The following is an 18,742-nucleotide window of genomic DNA, read 5'->3' as shown; positions in this document are numbered from 1 at the left end:
ATGGCGAAATAGAAGATTGGACCACATACGTGGAAAGAGTAGAGGTTTATTGCACTGCAAATGGAATAACAGATGAAAAAAAAGCTTCAGTACTTCTGAACTTAATGGGCGCGAAGACATACGGGCTGTTACGAAATTTAATCACTCCAGCCAAACCAAAGGACAAGACTTTTAAAGAAATTGTTGATACCCTGCAGGAGCATTTAAACCCAACACCGCTGCTGATAGCGGAACGATTCAAGTTCTTCAAGAGAAATCAACACAAGAATGAAAGTAACGCTGATTACCTAAACGAATTAAGAAAGCTATCAAAGTACTGCCAATTCGGAGCAGGACTATCGGATTATCTTCGAGACAAATTTGTTTGCGGTCTCTTAAGTGAAGGAACACAAAAAAGACTGCTTTCTGAAAAAGATTTAACATTGGACAAAGCTTTCAGTATGGCTGTATCATACGAAGCAGCAGCAAAAGGAGCTGCAGAGATACAACAAGAGACACAGGACTTCGGCACCCATAAAATGACACAGGAGTTCGGAAGATGTTATCGCTGCGGCAGATCCACCCATAACCAGAGGGACTGCTGGTTCAAGGGCAAAGCATGCAGGCAATGTGGTAAGATTGGACACATTGCACGGGTATGCCAATCTGGACAAAATAAATCCACTGACAGAAAACAAAAAATCAGTAAAGAAAAGTACAGGAAGGTACAAATGATGACGGACAATAGCTCCGAAGACCAGAATAGCGATAGCGACTCCGGAAACAAGAGACTAAGCTGTCTCAAATTACATAATGTACTTGCCAAAGAGGATTACCAAACCATTTGGGTTACCCGCACAATAGCAGGGTCCCCAGTTAAAATGGAGCTAGATACAGGATCAGCTCTAACCGTAATAAATCGACGAGATTACGAGAGGCTATTTTCGCATATACCTCTAAAAGACACATCCATTATCTTAAAAACATATATGGGGCAGAAAGTCTACCCCAAAGGAAAAATAAGGGTGCCTGTGGTATACAACGGCAAAGAAATGCAAAAGTTGTATTTATACATTCTACAAGATGGTGGTCCACCGTTGTTGGGACGTGAATGGATAAGGAAGATACGTTTAGACTGGCACTCCATTCAGGCACTGACGGTGACCAGTAAAGAAAAAAACAATGATGACATCATACCTGAACGATTAAAAGACATCTTGGCCAACGCCAAAGAAGTGTTTCAAGAGAAACTAGGAACCTTGAAAGGCATCACCGCCTCAATAAAAGTGGAAGATACAGCAATTCCAAAATTTTTTAAGGCAAGACCGGTGCCATACGCAATACGTCCGGCAGTCGAGGCAGAGCTGAAGAATTTGGAAAAGGCAGGCGTATTATCCAAAATAGATTGGAGCGAATGGGCAACACCCATCGTTCCAGTCATGAAAAAAAACATTGAAAAATAACTCTGAGGAACAGAAAAAAATTCGCATCTGTGGGGACTTTAAGGTGACTGTAAACCCGGTCCTTCACACGGTACAGTATCCTCTTCCGAGGATAGAAGATATTTTCGCCTCACTATCCGGAGGGAAACGTTTCACAAAAATTGACTTGGCACAGGCATATCTACAGATGGAGGTTGAGAAGACCTCTAAAAAGTATCTCACAATAAACACACACAAAGGCCTGTACCAGTACAATCGACTAGTTTTTGGAATAGCATCAGCTCCAGCTATCTGGCAAAGAGCTATGGAGCAAGTCCTGCAAGGGATTCCGGGGACTCAATGCTACCTAGACGACATCCTTATAACAGGAGAAAACGACAACGAGCACCTTGCCAATTTGGAGCAGGTGCTCACTAGGCTGAAAGAACGGGGCCTATGAGCAAATCGCCCCAAGTGCGAATTTTTCCAAAATCAGATATCATATTGTGGCCACATAATTAATAAGGAAGGGTTGCATAAGTCACCTGAAAAAATTGAAGCAGTTATAAAAGCCCCAGCACCTGAAAATGTTTCACAATTAAGGTCATTCCTGGGATTAATAAATTACTATCATAAATTTTTACCGAACTTATCAACTATTCTACACCCTCTTAATGATCTTCTACAGACAGGAGTGATTTGGAAATGGAACGAAGACTGTAAACGTGCCTTCCATAAATGTAAAGACTTAATCACATCCGAGAAAATTTTGGCTCATTACAACCCATCACTACCAATCAGACTGGCGTGCGATGCATCCCCTTACGGCATAGGAGCGGTATTGTCCCATAGATTCCCTGATGGCTCGGAACGGCCGATAGCTTTTGCGTCACGCTCATTGAACTCAGCTGAGCGTAACTATGCCCAGATAGACAGGGAAGCACTCAGCCTGGTATGGGGAGTGAAGAAATTCAACCATTACCTACACGGACAAAAATTTACCTTGCTGACTGACCATCAACCCCTCATCTCCATATTCAACCCTAAAAAAGGTGTCCCCATTATGATGGCACAAAGACTACAGAGGTGGTCCCTTTTTCTAGGGGCACACCAATACAACATTGAATACAAAGGGTCAAAACAGCATGGGAATGCTGACGGTTTATCACGCCTACCGTTGCCAACGATAGAAGAGGCACCTACAGTAGACCCAGTAGAGATATTCCACTCTACCATAGTGGAATGTCTACTGGTGACAAATTCTGCCATTGAAAGGGAGACAAGAAATGACCCTACTCTCTCACGGGTCTACGATTTAACAGTGAAGGGATGGCCAGCACATGGCGAACCACTGTTGCCAGCATTCTCGCAAAGAAGAGAACAGCTGTCAGTGTGCCGAGGAACCTTGATGTGTGGATCCAGAGTGGTGATTCCACCCAAACTCCAGGATAAAGTGCTAAAGGAGCTTCACGAGGGGCATCTGGGTGGAGTGAAAATGAAGAACCTAGCTAGGGCGTTTGTATGGTGGCCAGGTATCGATGGAGACATCGAAGATATGACCAAGAGCTGCCTAGGATGCCAGAAGGTCCAAAATGCTCCGCCACAGGCCCCTCTACATCTATGGGAGTGGCCCTCATCTCCCTGGCAAAGGGTGCACATCGACTTTGCTGGTCCATTTATGGACTCTATGTTCTTAATCGCAGTTGATGCACACTCCAAGTGGCCGGAGGTAATAAAGATGTCCTCCACCACCACGGAAAAAACCATCACAGTATTAAGGACCATATTTGCCAGGAATGGGCTGCCGGAGCAGATATGTTCTGATAATGGACCGCAATTTGTGTCCGAAGAATTCAGAAAGTTCTTAAAGAACAATGGGGTAAAGCACTACACGTCCGCCCCATACCATCCCGCCACCAATGGATTGGCTGAAAGGTTTGTCCAGACCTTCAAGAAGGCCATCAAGGCCATGGGTAATGAAGACATAAAACTTCAGCACAAGGTGGATAACTTCTTATTTGCATATAGGAATGCAACGCATATGGTTACTAACCAAACTCCCGCCATGATGTTCTACAATAGAAACCTAAGATGCCGGCTGGATTTGGTCAAGCCCAACATCCGAAGGGACGTGGAGAACCGGCAGTTTCAGGGCATGAATGAAAGGCCAACTAGGGCCTTCCAGATAGGCCAACCGGTTTTGGCCCGGGACTACCGTACCGAGAAATGGCAGCCTGGAACTATCTGCACACGATTAGGACCACTGATGTATACCGTGGACATCGGAGACAGCATAATAAGGCGCCATGCTGACCAAATCATCAAGTCATCCGAAAAGGGACAACCTACACCACCACTCTATACATCTAACGATGAAGTAGAGATACCCATATCTACCTCCGATCCGGTGATACTGGAGCCCGATGAACCCGACACTGGCCTTCAAGCCGAATCAGCCTTGCCAGAAGAACCTACTACACCACCAGAAACTACTACACCCCCGAGGTGTTATCCGGACCGAGTCAGGAAGCCTCCTGAGAGACTAACTTATAATTAATTAATACAGCAATGTATATTATTTTGCATATAACATGTAATTAATAATTACTTAAAATATGATGTACTAGTTAGCTAGAAGGGGAGGAATTATGGTGTATGTGCCTTTAAGAGCCCCAGGTGTGCGTAATGCCGGTAATTGCCACTTGGGCTATATAAGCCTGTGTATTGTGTATATCCTTTAGAAACCCCCCCCCCAGACTTGCTTAGTAAATACCTATGAACCAACTCCTGTCTTCAGTGTCTTTATCTACACACGGACACTACAGTCCTCTCCTCATTCTTTCTACCAAAATGTATCACTTCACACTTTTCTGTGTTAAATTTCATCTGCCACGTGTCCACCCATTTCACCAGCCTGTCTATGTCTTCCTGAAGTCTATCACTCTCCTCCTCACTGTTCACTGTACTTCCAAGTTTTGTGTCATCTGCAAATTTTGAAATTGTGCCCTGTACACCCACGTCCAAGTCATTAATATAGATCGAGGAAAGCAGTAGTCCTAGAACCAACCCTGGGGAACGCCACTGTATACCTTCCTCCCGTCCAAAAAACAACCAGACTGGACGTCCACCTGGGAGGGCAGGCGGGACCTCAGTTTAATGTCTCATCTGAAAGACGGCACCTCTGACAGCGCAGCACTCCACTGGAAGTGTCGGCCTAGATTTTTGTGCTCAAGTCTCTGGAGTGGGACTTGAACCCACAACCATCTGACTCAGAGGCAAGGGTGCTACCCACTGAGCCACAGCTGACAAGGGGCAAACTTGCTGAAGAATTTACTGAGTCGCCCGAAATAGCCAGCACACTTAATCTGTTATAAGTGCCGACTTTGTAATTGATGTCTATGGTAATGGCAAACTGTTGGCGCCATTTGCCTGCTATAGTTGGCTGCCGGTGATAAGCGCGGACGGTGTACACGGTTGGGGACTGTACTGTTAAATTATTACAATGCGCTGCATCTCTCTCTACTGTGCTTGAGGGGATGAGATGGTTAGCTCCTGAACAGGGACCACTCGGATCAAAGTCTTAACGTCTGAGATTCAGAAGTGGCCCCTTTTACGCCGCGAAACATGACCAACCTCATCTTCCTTAGTCATTTTGAAACGTGACGCCCGAAGGCGTGAAGTTTTGATCGCCTTATCTGAGGAAGGATGTTCTTGCCATGGAGGGAGTGCAGCGAAGGTTCACCAGACTGATACCTGGGGTGGCAGGAATGACGTATGAGGAGAGATTGGGTCGATTAGGCTTATACTCGCTAGAGTTTAGAAGAATGAGAGGGGATCTCATTGAAACTTATAAAATTCTAACAGGACTGGACAGACCAGATGCAGGAAGGATGTTCCCGATGGCGGGGAAGTCCAGAACCAGGGGTCACAGTCTAAGGATAAGGGGTAAGCCATTTAGGACTGAGATGAGGAGGAATTTCTTCACCCAGAGAGTGGTGAACCTGTGGAATTCTCTACCACAGAAGGCAGTTGAGGCCAATTCATTAAATATATTCAAGAAGGAGTTAGATATATTTCTTATGGCTAAAGGGATCAAGGGATATGGGGAGAAAGCAGGGACAGGGTACTGAATTTGGATGATCAGCCATGATCGCATTAAATGGTGGAACAGGTTCGAGGGGCCGAATGGCCTACTCCTGCACCTATCTTCTATGTATCTATGTATCTATAAGGAAAAAGCCAGTCATTTCTCCTGAACCGGAGCCAGGAATTTACAAGTATGTGCCATTTATGGCCTTAAAGAAAATTGCATTCAGGCAGCTGACCTTTAGCAGCAGTTATCTGCGCCGTAAAACACTTATCATCTAGCTTATCTTGAACAATGCCAAGGGAGATAACATAAGAACATAAGAAATAGGAGCAGGAATAGGCCACTTGGCCCCTCGAGCCTGCTCCGCCATTCAATAAGATCATGGCTGATCTTGGGCTCAAAGCCACTTCCCCGCCCACTCCCCATAACCCTTCACTCCCTTATCTTGCAAAAATCTGTCTGTCTCCACCTTAAATGTATTTAATGACCCAGCCTCCACGGCTCTCTGGGGCAGTGAATTCCACAGGTTTATGGCCCTCTGAGAGAAGAAATTCCTCCTCATCTCAGTTCTAAAAGGGCAACCCTTTATTCTGAAACTATGCCCCCGAGTTCTAGATTTCTCCACGAGGGGAAACATCCTCTCTGCATCTACCTTGTTGCGCCCCCTCAGTATCTTATGTTTCAATAAGATCACCTCTCATTCTTCTAAATTCCAATGAGTATAGGCCCAGCCTGCTCAACCTTTCCTCATAAATCAACCCCCTCATCTCAGGAATTAACCGAGTGAATCGTCTCTGAACTGCCTCCAATGCAAGTATATCCTTCCTTAAATAAGGAGACCAAAACTGTACGCAGTACTCCAGGTGTGGTCTCACCAATACCCTGTACAGTTGTAGCAGGACTTCCCTGCTTTTATACTCCAACCCCCTTGCAATAAAGGTCAACATTTCATTTGCCTTTTTGATTACTTGCTGTACCTGCATGCTAACTGTTTGTGTTTCATGCACAAGGACCCCCAGGTCCCTCTGAACTGTAGCATTTTGTAATCTCTCTCCATTTAAATAATAATTTGCTTTTTTATTTTTCCTGCCAAAGTGTATAACCTCACACTATCCCACATTATACTCCATCTGCCAAATGTTTGCCCACTCACTTAGCCTGTCTATATCCCTTTGCAGGTTCTGTGTGTCCTCTGCACAATTTGCTTTCCCACCCATCTTTGTATCATCCGCAAACTTGGCTACATTACACTCAGTCCCTTCATCCAAGTCATTAATGTAGATTGTAAATAGTAAATAGTTTCCAGTCCACTATGGCTAAATCCCCTCTGAGCTCAGCAAAATTTGCTTTTCCCCAACTTAGAATTTTTATTCATGGTCTATCCTTGTCCTTTTCCATAACTACCTTAAATCTAACTGAATTATGGTCACTAGCACCAAAATGCTAATTGTCTGCCTTCCTGATTAGATTATTCCTAATGAAACTTCACCTCAATTGATAGTTTGCTAATGTTTTTTTTTGTATTTCATCTCCTTTATATGGCAAATCAAACTGTACAATTTATTTCTTGTTATTTGTACTTGTCTTGTCATCATTCTGTGCCTGGGGCATTGCTGTAACAAAGTACAAGATTAAATTCTGGCAACTGCTGACACAGCCGGGCGTGGGGGCGATCCTCTCCATTTTGGCAGATGTGGAAGTTCCACAATTAAAAGTTCTTGGGGGAGAAATTGGGTGGAGCCGCAAACGGGGCGCCAAGCACGCCTGGGCGCCGGATTTAGCGCAGCCTTTGGAGCAGTAGCGACCGCCGGAAATTCAGCTTGAGCGCCCCAAGAGGGACACGGGGCGAGGCTCGAGGTGCTCCGCGTCCCTCTTAGGGCGCTGAAACTGAATATCGCAGCCCAACGTGCCGCAGCGCCACACACTGCGGCACGGCACGCTGCGGTACTGCAGGCCTTCCTCCCATTCTTAAGGGGGAGGGGCCTGCACCAGCGCGATCAGAGATCGCGAGTGCCGGCAAAAGAGCCCGGCACTGAGGAGAAGTGCCAGGTTCTCGGAAAACAGCCGGCAATGCCGCGGGGGGGGCGATCAGGAAGCCGGGGACGGAGGTGCTGGCAGGCGGCCGCCGAAAAAAACGGCCGCCCCGCACCTCCACCTTAATTTGCGCCACTGCTGCCACAGGAAGGCCCCGTGAACCGGGCGCCATTTGCGAACGGCGCTACAGAGGCGGTCGCTGCCAAATATTGAGATCGGGCGGTAGCGGGGCGCTGCGCACACCGATGACGTCATCGGAGGCGGCGCAGCGCAACAGGTTAACGCCGCCATTAGCGCCCCAGCTAAATATCGCGGGAAACGCGGCCAGTGGCGCTAAAGCCACTGAGTGCCCTCTTTAGGCGCTAACTGGTGACGCAGCCCACCGAATTTCTAGGCCCTTGTCTTTTGAGTTTACCCTATTCCAGTCACTCTTGTTAAAAAGTTAATAGATGAACTGGTATCATCTTGACGAATCTTTTCCAGTTTTTGATCAGCACACACAAAGAAAATCAAAATACTGCAGATGCTGGAGATCTGAAGTAATATATATATGGACATGTGTGATGGAACACTCTCCACTTGCCAAGTGGTGCAGCTACATCAACACTCAAAAAGTTCACCACCACCTTCTCAAGGGCAATGTGGGGATGGGCAATAAATGCCGGCCTTGCCAGCGATGCCCACATCCCGAGAATAAGGCAAAATAAAGACACAAACACCCTTACGTACCCCTCTCTCAACAGTAAAACATGTCCAATCTTCAAAGAAAGTCTGATGGTGTGGCTCCCTCTTTCAAGAGGGTTCTGAAGGGACGTAAGTACCCGTCTCGGCCATTCTCCCAGCAGGGAGCCACACTGGAAGAGGTAAGGACACAACACTGTCGTGCCAGTTCTCCATCCCACGCTCCCTTTGAGCAAGGATCCCCACAATTTGCCCGACAGAGTCTTTGCGGTGATGAGGACATTTATTCCGAGGGATTTGGACTGAATTGGCGCCGCGCTGAACGCAACTGGTGTTTCTTGGCGGCCAGTCAGTTCCCGTAAAAGGGAAGGAGTTTCCAACTTGTTCCGAATGCCTACGGCTCAGTGGAAATAGTTACCTCCGATTTGCTTCATCAAAACCCCTCGTCATTTGGAACCCCTTTATCAGATCTCCTCTTGACTTTTCTTTGTTCTAATGGAAACTGGACAGGGGGAAGTTTTATTGTAAGTGTCGCCGTGCTGAAAGATTGAACAGGCTGGGGCTCTTTTCTCTAGAAAAGAGAAGACTGAGGGGGGTGACCTGATCGAGGTCTTTGAGATAATGAAAGGGTTCGATAGGGTAGAAGTAGAGAAGATGTTTCCGCTTGTGTGGGGAGACCAGAACTCGGGGCTATAAATATAAAAGCAAAAAGACTGCGGATGCTGGAAATCTGAAATAAAAACAGAAAATGCTGGGAAGGCTCAGCAGGTCAGGCAGCATCTGTGGAGAGCGAAACAGAGTTAACATTTCAGGTCGATGACCCTTCGTCAGAACTGGAAAAAGTTAGAGATGTAACAGGTTAAGCAAGTGCAGAGTCAGGGAAAGGGGGGAAGGGGAGGAAAGAATAATAGGGACGGTCTGTGATAGGCTGGAAGGCAGGAGAGATTAAAAGACAAAAGGGATGATGGTGTAAAGCAAAAGGAGATGGTAATATTACAAGTTAAGAAACAAAAGATGGCTCTAGATGAGGTGTAAATGGCAATGGAAGAATCATCGACAGCTGCCCTGTGAGAGAAAAAAAAATAGGGGCTGAGGTTATGGTCTGAAGTTGGTGAACTTGATGTTGAGTCCAGAAGGCTGTAAAGTGCCTAATCGAAAGATGCACCGGAAAAAGAGGTGAGGGAGGGGACCTGAGTAGGACTGGAACAAAGAATGTTCCACATATCCCACGAAAAGGCTGGCATAGCTAGGACCCATGTGGGTTCCCATAGCAACTCCTTTAATTTGGAGGAAGTGAGTGGAGTCAATGGAGAAGTTGTTCAATGTGAGAACAAGTTCAGCCAGGCGGAGGAGGGTGGTGGTGGATGGGGGCTGGTTGGGCCTCTGTTCAAGGAAGAAGCGGAGCGCCCTCAGGCCGTCCTGGTGCGGGGTGGAGGTGTAGAGGGATTGGACGTCCATAGTGAAAAGGAGATGGTTGGGGCCAGGAAGCTGGAAACTGTTAAAGTGGCGGAGGGCGTCGGAAGAGTCACGGATGTAGGTGGGAAGAGACTGGACAAGGGGAGAAAAGAATAGAGTTGAGATAGGAAGAGATATGTACCGTGGGGCAAGAACAGGCTGAAACGATGGGTCTACCAGGGCAGTCCTGTTTGTGGATCTTGGGAAGGAGGTAGAAGCGAGTTGTGCGGGGTTGGGGAACTATGAGGTTGGAGGCCGCGGAGGGAAGATCTCCAGAGGAGATGCGGTCAGTGACAGTCTTATAAGATAGTCAGTAATAAATCCAATAGGGAATTCAGGAGAAACTTCTTTACCCAGAGAATGTGGAACTCGCTACCACAGGGAGTAGTTGAGGCAAATAGCATAGATGCATTTAAGGGGAAGCTAGATAAGCACATGAGGGAGAAAGGAATAGAAGGATATGCTGATAGGGTGAGATGAAGAGGGGTGGGTGGAGGTCTGTGAGGAGCATAAAGCCCAGCGTATGAGGAGAGATTGGGTCGACTAGGCCTGTATTCACTAGAGTTTAGAAGAATGAGAGGGGATCTCATTGAAACGTATAAAATTCTGACAGGACTAGACAGACTGGATGCAGGAAGGATGTTTCCCCTGGCTGGGGGGGTGTAGAACGAGGGGTCACAGTCTCAGGATACGGGGTAGGACATTTAGGACTGAGATGAGGAGAAATTTCTTCACTCAGAGGGTGGTGAACCTGTGGAATTCTTTACCACAGAAGGCTGTGGAGGCCAAGTCACTGAATATATTTAAGAAGGAGATAGATAGATTTCTAGACACAAAAGGCATCAAGGGGTATGGGGAGAGAGCGGGAATATGATATTGAGATAGAGGATCAGCCATGATCATGTTGAATGGCCTACTCCTGCTCCTATTTTACTATGTTTCTATGTTTAGACCAGTTGGGCCGAATGGCCTGTTTCTGTGCTGTAATGTTGGTGTAACTCGACGTGTTTGTACCAGACTGCCCCATAAGTGGGCTTGCGCGTGATCTGCTAACTGACCACGGCCGTTCCCCACACACAGCTCCACGCGGTCATCACATTCTGACCAGCCACATTAGACAATTCACTGGTACGCATCACACGCAGAAAAAAACCCCACAAACACACACACACACAAACCCAATATGCTTTAATGCTGTGTGATAACCTTGTCAGTCAATGATCTTACATCCAGATTTCTCCCACTGCGACCAGCGCCGCTGACCGACCTGCGCCCGCCCGCACCTCACCCAGGGTGATCGCTGGGCAGCGTGCAGAGAAGAGCAAGGGGAGTCCGCCCGGTCTCCTGGGCCACCCTTCCTCCCTCGAACCAGCATCTCCACTCCAAAGGCAGACCAAGCAAGTCATTCATCTCAGTGTTGTGCGTGGGATCTCGCTGTGCGCGGAATGGCTGCGGCACTTGCCTATGTAATAAAAGCCACTTCCAAGCAGCTCCTTGTCTTGAAGTGCTTGGCAGCGTTTTGAAGTGATTAAATGATACATAGATAACTTCGGCAGGAGAGAATTTATCGGCGTAATGCTGAGTGAGCTCACGGGTCAAGAGATCAACATTATGCAAATTGCACACGTCTAAACACTCTCAGTGATGTGAGCGAATAAATCTTGGTGACCTTAGGCGGCAAATCTTGTCGGGCATTCCTCTCTCTGTGATAACGTTATGCCTGTGACACAACAGCCGATAGAACATATATAAAACATCTACCTTATGAACAATTCCAAGGAAAATATATGCATATACATGTGTGATGGAATGCTCTCCACTTGCCTGGATGAGTGCAGCTCCAACAACACTCGACACCATCCAGGACAAAGCAGCCCGCTTGATCGGCAGCCCATCCACCACCTTAAACATTCACTCCCTCCACCACCGGCGCACCGTGGCTGCAGTGTGTACCATCTACAAGATGCACTGCAGCAACTCGCCAAGGTATCTTCGACAGCACCTCCCAAACCCGCGACCTCCGCCACCTAGAAGGACAAGGGCAGCGGGCACATGGGAACACCACCGCCTCCAAGATCCCCCCCAAGTCACACACCATCCTGACTTGGAAATATATTGGCCGTTCCTTCATCGTCGCTGGGTCAAAATCCTGGAACTCCCACTCTAACAGCACTGTGGGAGCACCTTCGCCACACGGACTGCAGCGGTTCAAGAAAAAGGCCACTTTCTCAAGAGCATGGGGGCAATAAAATGCCGGCCTTGCCAGCGACACCCGCATCCCGAGATTATTTATTTTATAAAAGGTGAGGGGGAATGTCACACACATTCTTTGCCTTGCTAAAATCTCTGACTGGGAACGGCTTAATTACACCCGTCTCAAACACCCACTGCTTGCGCATCTTAGAACTGGAGAAGGAAAGGGTGGTGAAAAGACTGCGACCGCGTGCAGTTCTGCTCGACACACCTGTGGATGAAGGCACGGGAAGCGGCAACACAACTGGGGAAAAAAAAAACCAACTTTCGAGCAAAATCTCAACCGGATCACCACTTATTATCTAACAAATGAAAACAGCACCCCGGCCGATGTTGACCTTCTGACTACTCACCTCACGCTCTCGATGCTCGCTGCGAAGAAAATTAAAATCTTCAAGAAGTGGAATTTGCGACCACCCGTTGCCATGGCGGTGAGCTTGGACACTGCCTGCCTGGCAAAACCCGGAGGGGGACACTCGTTAGATTTAAACACTCCCTGTCATAAAAAGGAGGGGCCCGGCGGCCTTGATTGGCTCTCGGTATCGTTTTATCGCATGTTAGCGACAAGGATTACACAAAGCAAGAAAGATTGTATCACAGCAAGTCACTAACGTGCAGCCAAGCAGATAAGGAAGTGTCAAAAGGTCGCTGTCTAAACCAGCGCAGGTTTCCGCCTTGGAACCTGTCCAATTTTCGGGTGGGCACGAGATTTAAATTGGTGGAAAATGGAGAGGGTGTGGTGGAGGAGGCCTATTGTCAGATCCTCGCCCCCCCCCCCACCCCTCATTAAAAAAAAACAACCTCTTATCTTTTCCACCGTCCCCACTGTGAATGGACTTCATCTGTTGCTTCTTGCTGCCCCCTCTCCCCACCACGCCATGTTCAAATGACAATGGCGGGGGGCAGAAACATGACATGGTAGTGTGGCCTATTTATCTCCCATCCCACCTCTGGCTTTTATGTTGCAGATTTATTTAATTAACTGAATTTGATTTCCCCACCTGCAGTGGTGGGATTTGAACTCAGGGACGTGAGCACATAAAGCTAGGCTGACGCTCCCGGTGTCAGTACTGAGGGAGGGCTGCACTGTCGGAGGTGCCGTCTTTCGGATGAGACGTTAAACCGAGGCCCAGTCTGCTCTCTCAGGTGGACGTAAAAGATCCCATGGCCACTGATTTGAAGAAGAGCAGGGTGGAGTTCTCCCCCGGTGTCCTGGGGCCAATATTTATCCCTCAATCAACATCACTAAAAACAGATTATCTGGTCATTATCACATTGGCCCAGAAATTCGGGTCGGGGGCTTCCCGCGGGTGTAAGCCCCCGATCTGCACTTACCTTGCGCGCCGGCCGTTGAGCTGTGGGCCCCCGTGGAATTCCGATCCGGGGCCTGGTCCAGCTGCCGGCGCGCAGTGCTTGTGTATCCCAGGGGCGCAGTTAGTTCGATGCGTCCCCTGGGATCACGTGGGCCATGGAGAGCCAATCAGAGCAGGGAATGCTCCATTCATAAGTCTGACAGGAAGTGCTGTCAAGACTTATAAATACCACGGCCCCAAAATAGCACTAAATCTTCAAATAAATTTTTTTAAAAATCACATTTTTTAATAAACTATAAATTACATGAAATAACTATTTTAAACAATAATTTAAATTTTTGAAAAAAATAATTTTATTTTCTAACGGGGCTAAAAATAAACTTACCTTATTTTAAAGTATTTAAAAATAATAAACCTGTGGAACAAATGTTTTAATTTTAATTAATTCACCACTTACCTTGTAAAAAGCAGGCCTTACGCCTGCTGTTTACATTTCTAAATTCTGCAGGCTTACGTTCCTGGGAAAACCTGTAAAAAAGACCGAAGTTTGATGCGCACGCGCAGCCTCCCCTGCGCACGCGTTTGACCTCTGAACCCCTTCGTTCAGAGGAACGGAAGTGCCGGTTTCCCGCGCATGCGCAGTGCATGCAGGAAACCGGCACTTCCATTGGGCCTACGGGTGAGTACCCCGTGCGTACTCACCCATGGAGACCCGAATTTCTGGGCCATTACTGTTTGCGGGAGCTTGCTGTGCGCAAATTGGCTGCCGCGTTTCCCACATTACAACAGTGACTCCACTTCAAATAGTACTTCATTGGTTGTAAAGCGCTTTGAGACGTCCGGTGGTCGTGAAAGGCGCTATAGAAATGCAAGTCTTTCTTTCTTTATCTCGCTTCATGAGATCATTATGCCCAGGCCTATACTGGATTACTAGCCCAGTAACATAACCACTAAGACACCGTTCCTGTTATATAATGGGGCACCCTCGGCAATGATTCACAAAGCTGAGGCAGTAGCGTGCTTGTGCCAGCTGGCATACAACCCGCGGGCACATCGCCTGAGGGCTGACTGAGATCCAAGCCCATTGCCAAATGAGGCTGGTGAAAATGCAGTTTCATTACTATTTCAGTGGTGGGTCCGCCAGTGAAAAATATCTAGCTCTCAGACTGATATCAACCTGGCAACATGGACATCATTCTATGATTCTATTTTACAGGGCTATCGCGAAAGAGCAGGGGAGTGGGTCTAATTGGATAGCGCGTTCAAAAGATCCGATGGACTGAATGGCCTCCTTCTGTACTGTGTCGTTCTATGATTCTGTAGCAATCCGATAACATAGATATTAACCTGATAACGCGGAACGCAGGAACACGGGAGTGGGCCATTCAGCCCCTCGAGCCTGTTCCGCCATTCAAAGAGATCATAGAAACATAGAAACATAGAAGATAGGAGCAGGAGTAGGCCATTCGGCCCCTTGAGCCTGCTCCGCCATTCAATGCGATCATGGCTAATCATCCAAATTCAGTACCCGGTCCCTGCTTTCTCCCCATACCCCTTGATCCCTTTAGCCTTAAAAAATATATCCAACTCCTTCTTGAATATATTAATGAATTGGCCTCTACTGCCTTCTGTGGTAGAGAATTCCACAGGTTCACCACACTCTGGGTGAAGAAATTCCTCCTCATTTCTGTCCTAAATGGCCTACCCCTTATCCTTAGACTGTGACCCCTGGTTCTGGACTCCCCGACCATTGGGAACATCCTTCCTGCATCTAGTCTGTCCAGTCCTGTCAGAATTTTATAAGTTTCAATGAGATCCCCTCTCATTCTTCTAAACTCCAGCGAGTACAAGCCCAATCGACCCAATCTCTCCTCATACGTCATTCCTGCCACCCCAGGTATCAGTCTGGTGAATCTTCGCTGCACTCCCTCCATGGCAAGAACATCCTTCCTCAGATAAGACGACCAGAACTGCACACAATACTCAAGATGTGGTCTCACCAAGGCCCTGTACAACTGCAGCAAGACATCCTTGTTCCTGTACTCAAACCCTCTCACTATGAAGGCCAACATACCATTTGCCTTCTTTACCGCCTGCTGCACCTGCATGCTTGCCTTCAGCGACTGGTGCACAAGGACACCCAGGTCTCGTTGCACTTCCCCTTCTCCCAATCTATTGCCATTCAGATAATAATCTGCCTTCCTGTTTTTGCCACCAAAGTGGATAACCTCACATTTATGGCTTATCGGTCTCCTAACTCTCTCCAGCATTGGCTCCATATCCTTTATATAGCCTTGTCCAGCAAAAAATCTATCGCTCTCAGATTTAAAATGATTAATTGAGCTCGCACCTCCTGCTTTTTGTAGGAGAGAGGTCCACACTTCTACCATTCTCTGCATGAAGGAGCGCTTCCTAACCTCTCTCCAGAGTGGCCGGGCTCTGATTTAAGGCTGTGGCCTCTTTCCCTTGACTCCCCTGCACCAGCTGAAATCCTTTCTCTCGATCTACCCTCTCAATTCCTTTCAAAGTCCAAAAAACCTCAATCAGACCACCCCTTAGCCTTCTATATTCCAGGGATTACAAGCCTAGTTTATGTAATCTCTCCTCATAATCTAACCCATGGCGCCATGGTATCATTCTGGCGAATCTGCACTGCTCCCCTTTCAAGGCCAATATATCCTTTCTAAGATGCAGTGCCCAGAACTGTACACAGTGCTCCAGATGTGGTCCAACCAGGGCTTTGTGTAGCTGTAGCAAAACCAACTCCCCTTTATATTCTAGCCCTTTAGATATAAATGCTAACATCCCATTAGCCTTTTTGATTATATTTTGTACCTGGCCACTACGTTTTAGTGATCTGTGTGCATGGACCCCATAATCTCTCTGGACCTCCACTGTTCCTAGCTTTTCACCCTTTAAATAACACTCGAATTATCCTTTTTTTGGCCCAAAATGGATGACCTCGCACCTACCTGCATTGAAATCCATCTGTCACAGTTTCGCCCACTCGCTTAATCTGTCAATGGCCCAGAAATTCGGGTCGGGGGCTTCCCGCGGGTGCAAGCCCCCGACCTGCACTTAACCTGCGCGCCGGCAGTTGAGCTGTAGGGCCCCGTGGAATTCCGCTCCGGGGCCTCCTCCAGCTGCCGGCGCGCAGTGCTTGCGTATCCCAGGGGCGCAGTTAGTTCGATGCGTCCCCTGGGATCACGTGGGCCATGGGGAGCCAATCAGAGCAGGGAATGCTCCATTCATAAGTCTTGACAGGAAGTGCTGTCAAGACTTATAAATACTACGGCCCCAAAATAGTACTAAACCTTCAAATAAATTTTAAAAGAACATCACATTTTTTAAATAAACTATAAATTACATTAAATAACTATTTTAAACAATAATTTAAATTTTTGAAAAAAATAATTTTATATTCTAACGGGGCTAAAAGTAAACTTACCTTGCTTTAAAGTATTTAAAAATAAACCTATGGAAAAAATGTTTTAATTTTAATTAATTCACCACTTACCTTGTAAAAAGCAGGCCTTACACCTGCTTTTTACATTTCTAACTTCTGCAGACTTACCCTCACGGGAAAACCTGTAAAAAAAATGTAAGTTCAATGCGCACGCGCAGACTCCCCCGCGCACGCGTTCGACCTCTGAACCCCTGCTTTCAGAGGAACGGAAGTGCCGGTTTCCCGACTCCACTTTGATGTGGGGGAAAAATGCGATTTTCACCTAATTGGCCAATTGACTCCCAGCGTGTGGGAACCCCTGGCCCAATGAGTCTTTCCATTCTGAAAGTCGCCTCCGATGACATCATCAATGCTGCTGGATTTAAAGACTGCAAGCAGCCTTGCTTTCTCTGCAGACTTTAAACTTCATGGCCAATGCTGTGATAGATTCCTCCAGCCAATATGTCCAGGAGTGTAATGATCAATAACATGTCATTCTATAGTGGACACTAGGTGGAGCTGTAGAGCTGTGTAGAGCTGTATATAGCTGTATGTATAAGACTACACTACCCAGCTGTATGTATATTAAGACTACATTACCCATGAGGCACTAGGCTACCCACAAGGCAGCAGTCAAGATGGATGCCTCTACAGATACTATACCTAGTCCACATGTGCTCAATAAAAGTGTCTAGCAAAAGCTAGCTGTGTTCATAATAAGAATGTCTATTTATTAATGAACATAAGATGGTACCAGGATACCAAGAGTTGTAAATATCTGCTAAAAAATTGTGAAAAGCGACATGGAGAATTTGAAGCCACCAGAGCGTTTGAATCTCGAGGGAAATGTCGACTACAATTGGCGGATTTTTAAACAACAATTCGAACTCTACATTGCTGCCATCAGATTCGGTACGAAGCCAGATGCAAGAAAAAAAGCGTTGCTGCTTACGGTTGCAGGCCCACAGGCAATAGAGGTATTTAATACATTTGTATTTAATCCAGAGGAGAACAGAGAAAAATCAGAAGATGTGCTAAAAAAATTTGATGCACATTGCTCTCCCAAAAAGAATGAGACGTATGAAAGATACATCTTCCGTTCTCGGACACAGCAACAAAATGAGACTTTTGATAGCTTTATAACTGATCTGAAACTGAAAGCACAGACATGTAATTTCTCTGAGCTGAAATCATCCATGATTCGTGACCAGATTGTGTTTGGTATTCATGATAAAAAAGTCAGGGAACGTCTGTTGAGAGAAACAGAACTAAATTTGGAAAATGCAGTGAAAATATGCCAAGCCAGCGAGCTAGCTCGAAAGCACGTGAAGACTTTCAGTGAAATCAATAATGATGCGATTGTAATGAGTGATAATGCTGCTGTCGGTGCTGTGTCCTACAAGGGGAAGAAACGTGGGCAGAACAGAAATGAAAAGCAATCGGAGGATGAAATTTTTAATTGTAAACGCTGTGGTTACAAACACCAGTTAAGACAATGCCCAGCGTTTGGAAAAATGTGCACAAAGTGTAATGGAAAGAATCACTTTGCCAAACAATGCTTTTCAAAAGTAAAAACAACGAAAGGGCAACAAGTTAATGTGATTGAGGACACTGATTTAAGTGAGACATTTTTTGTAGGAATGGTGTCATGTGACGATAGCAAAAAGGATACAGAAAATGTGCAGCCCTCAGAAATGGACAATGCTGAACATAAAGTTAATGCAGTAAAAGTGGACAAATGGATGATCCCACTGCAGGTAAATGGAGCAATAGTTACATTGAAACTGGACACTGGGGCAAAAGCAAACTTAATCAGTATGAGTGACATTAAAAACATGAAAGAAAAGCCCAAAATACAGAAAATGTCAGTACTACTGAAGAACTATAATGGACAGAAAATAGATAGCTTAGGTGTATGCAGACTTAAAGTGACAGTCAAAGACAAAGTGCATCATCTCATGTTTTCTGTTGTGGCTGAAAGACTTGATTCGATACTAGGTGACAAAGCTTGTGAAGACTTAGAACTGGTCAAGAGAGTCTACCGTATAAACTGTGCCATAAGCAGACCAGA

At 46.5% G+C, this 18,742-nt stretch overlaps 1 protein-coding gene across 1 annotated transcript in view; it reads right to left on the bottom strand.

The window, feature by feature from the left end:
* LOC147090597 (zonadhesin-like) overlaps positions 1-12,358 on the bottom strand; it is a 202,780-nt gene extending 190,422 nt beyond the window's left edge. The window contains exon 1 of the mRNA XM_085977363.1: positions 12,267-12,358. Coding sequence (XP_085833489.1) covers positions 12,267-12,340 — 74 coding nt within the window. The 5' untranslated portion in view covers positions 12,341-12,358. The remainder of the gene's footprint in view (positions 1-12,266) is intronic.
* Between the last annotated feature and the right edge of the window lie 6,384 nt (positions 12,359-18,742).

Source organism: Somniosus microcephalus, unplaced genomic scaffold (assembly GCF_052327205.1).
Source record: "Somniosus microcephalus isolate GS21.2 unplaced genomic scaffold, FLI_Smic_1.0 unresolved_chr4, whole genome shotgun sequence".
NCBI lineage: Eukaryota > Metazoa > Chordata > Chondrichthyes > Squaliformes > Somniosidae > Somniosus > Somniosus microcephalus.
This window is presented reverse-complemented; position numbering and strand designations above follow the sequence as displayed.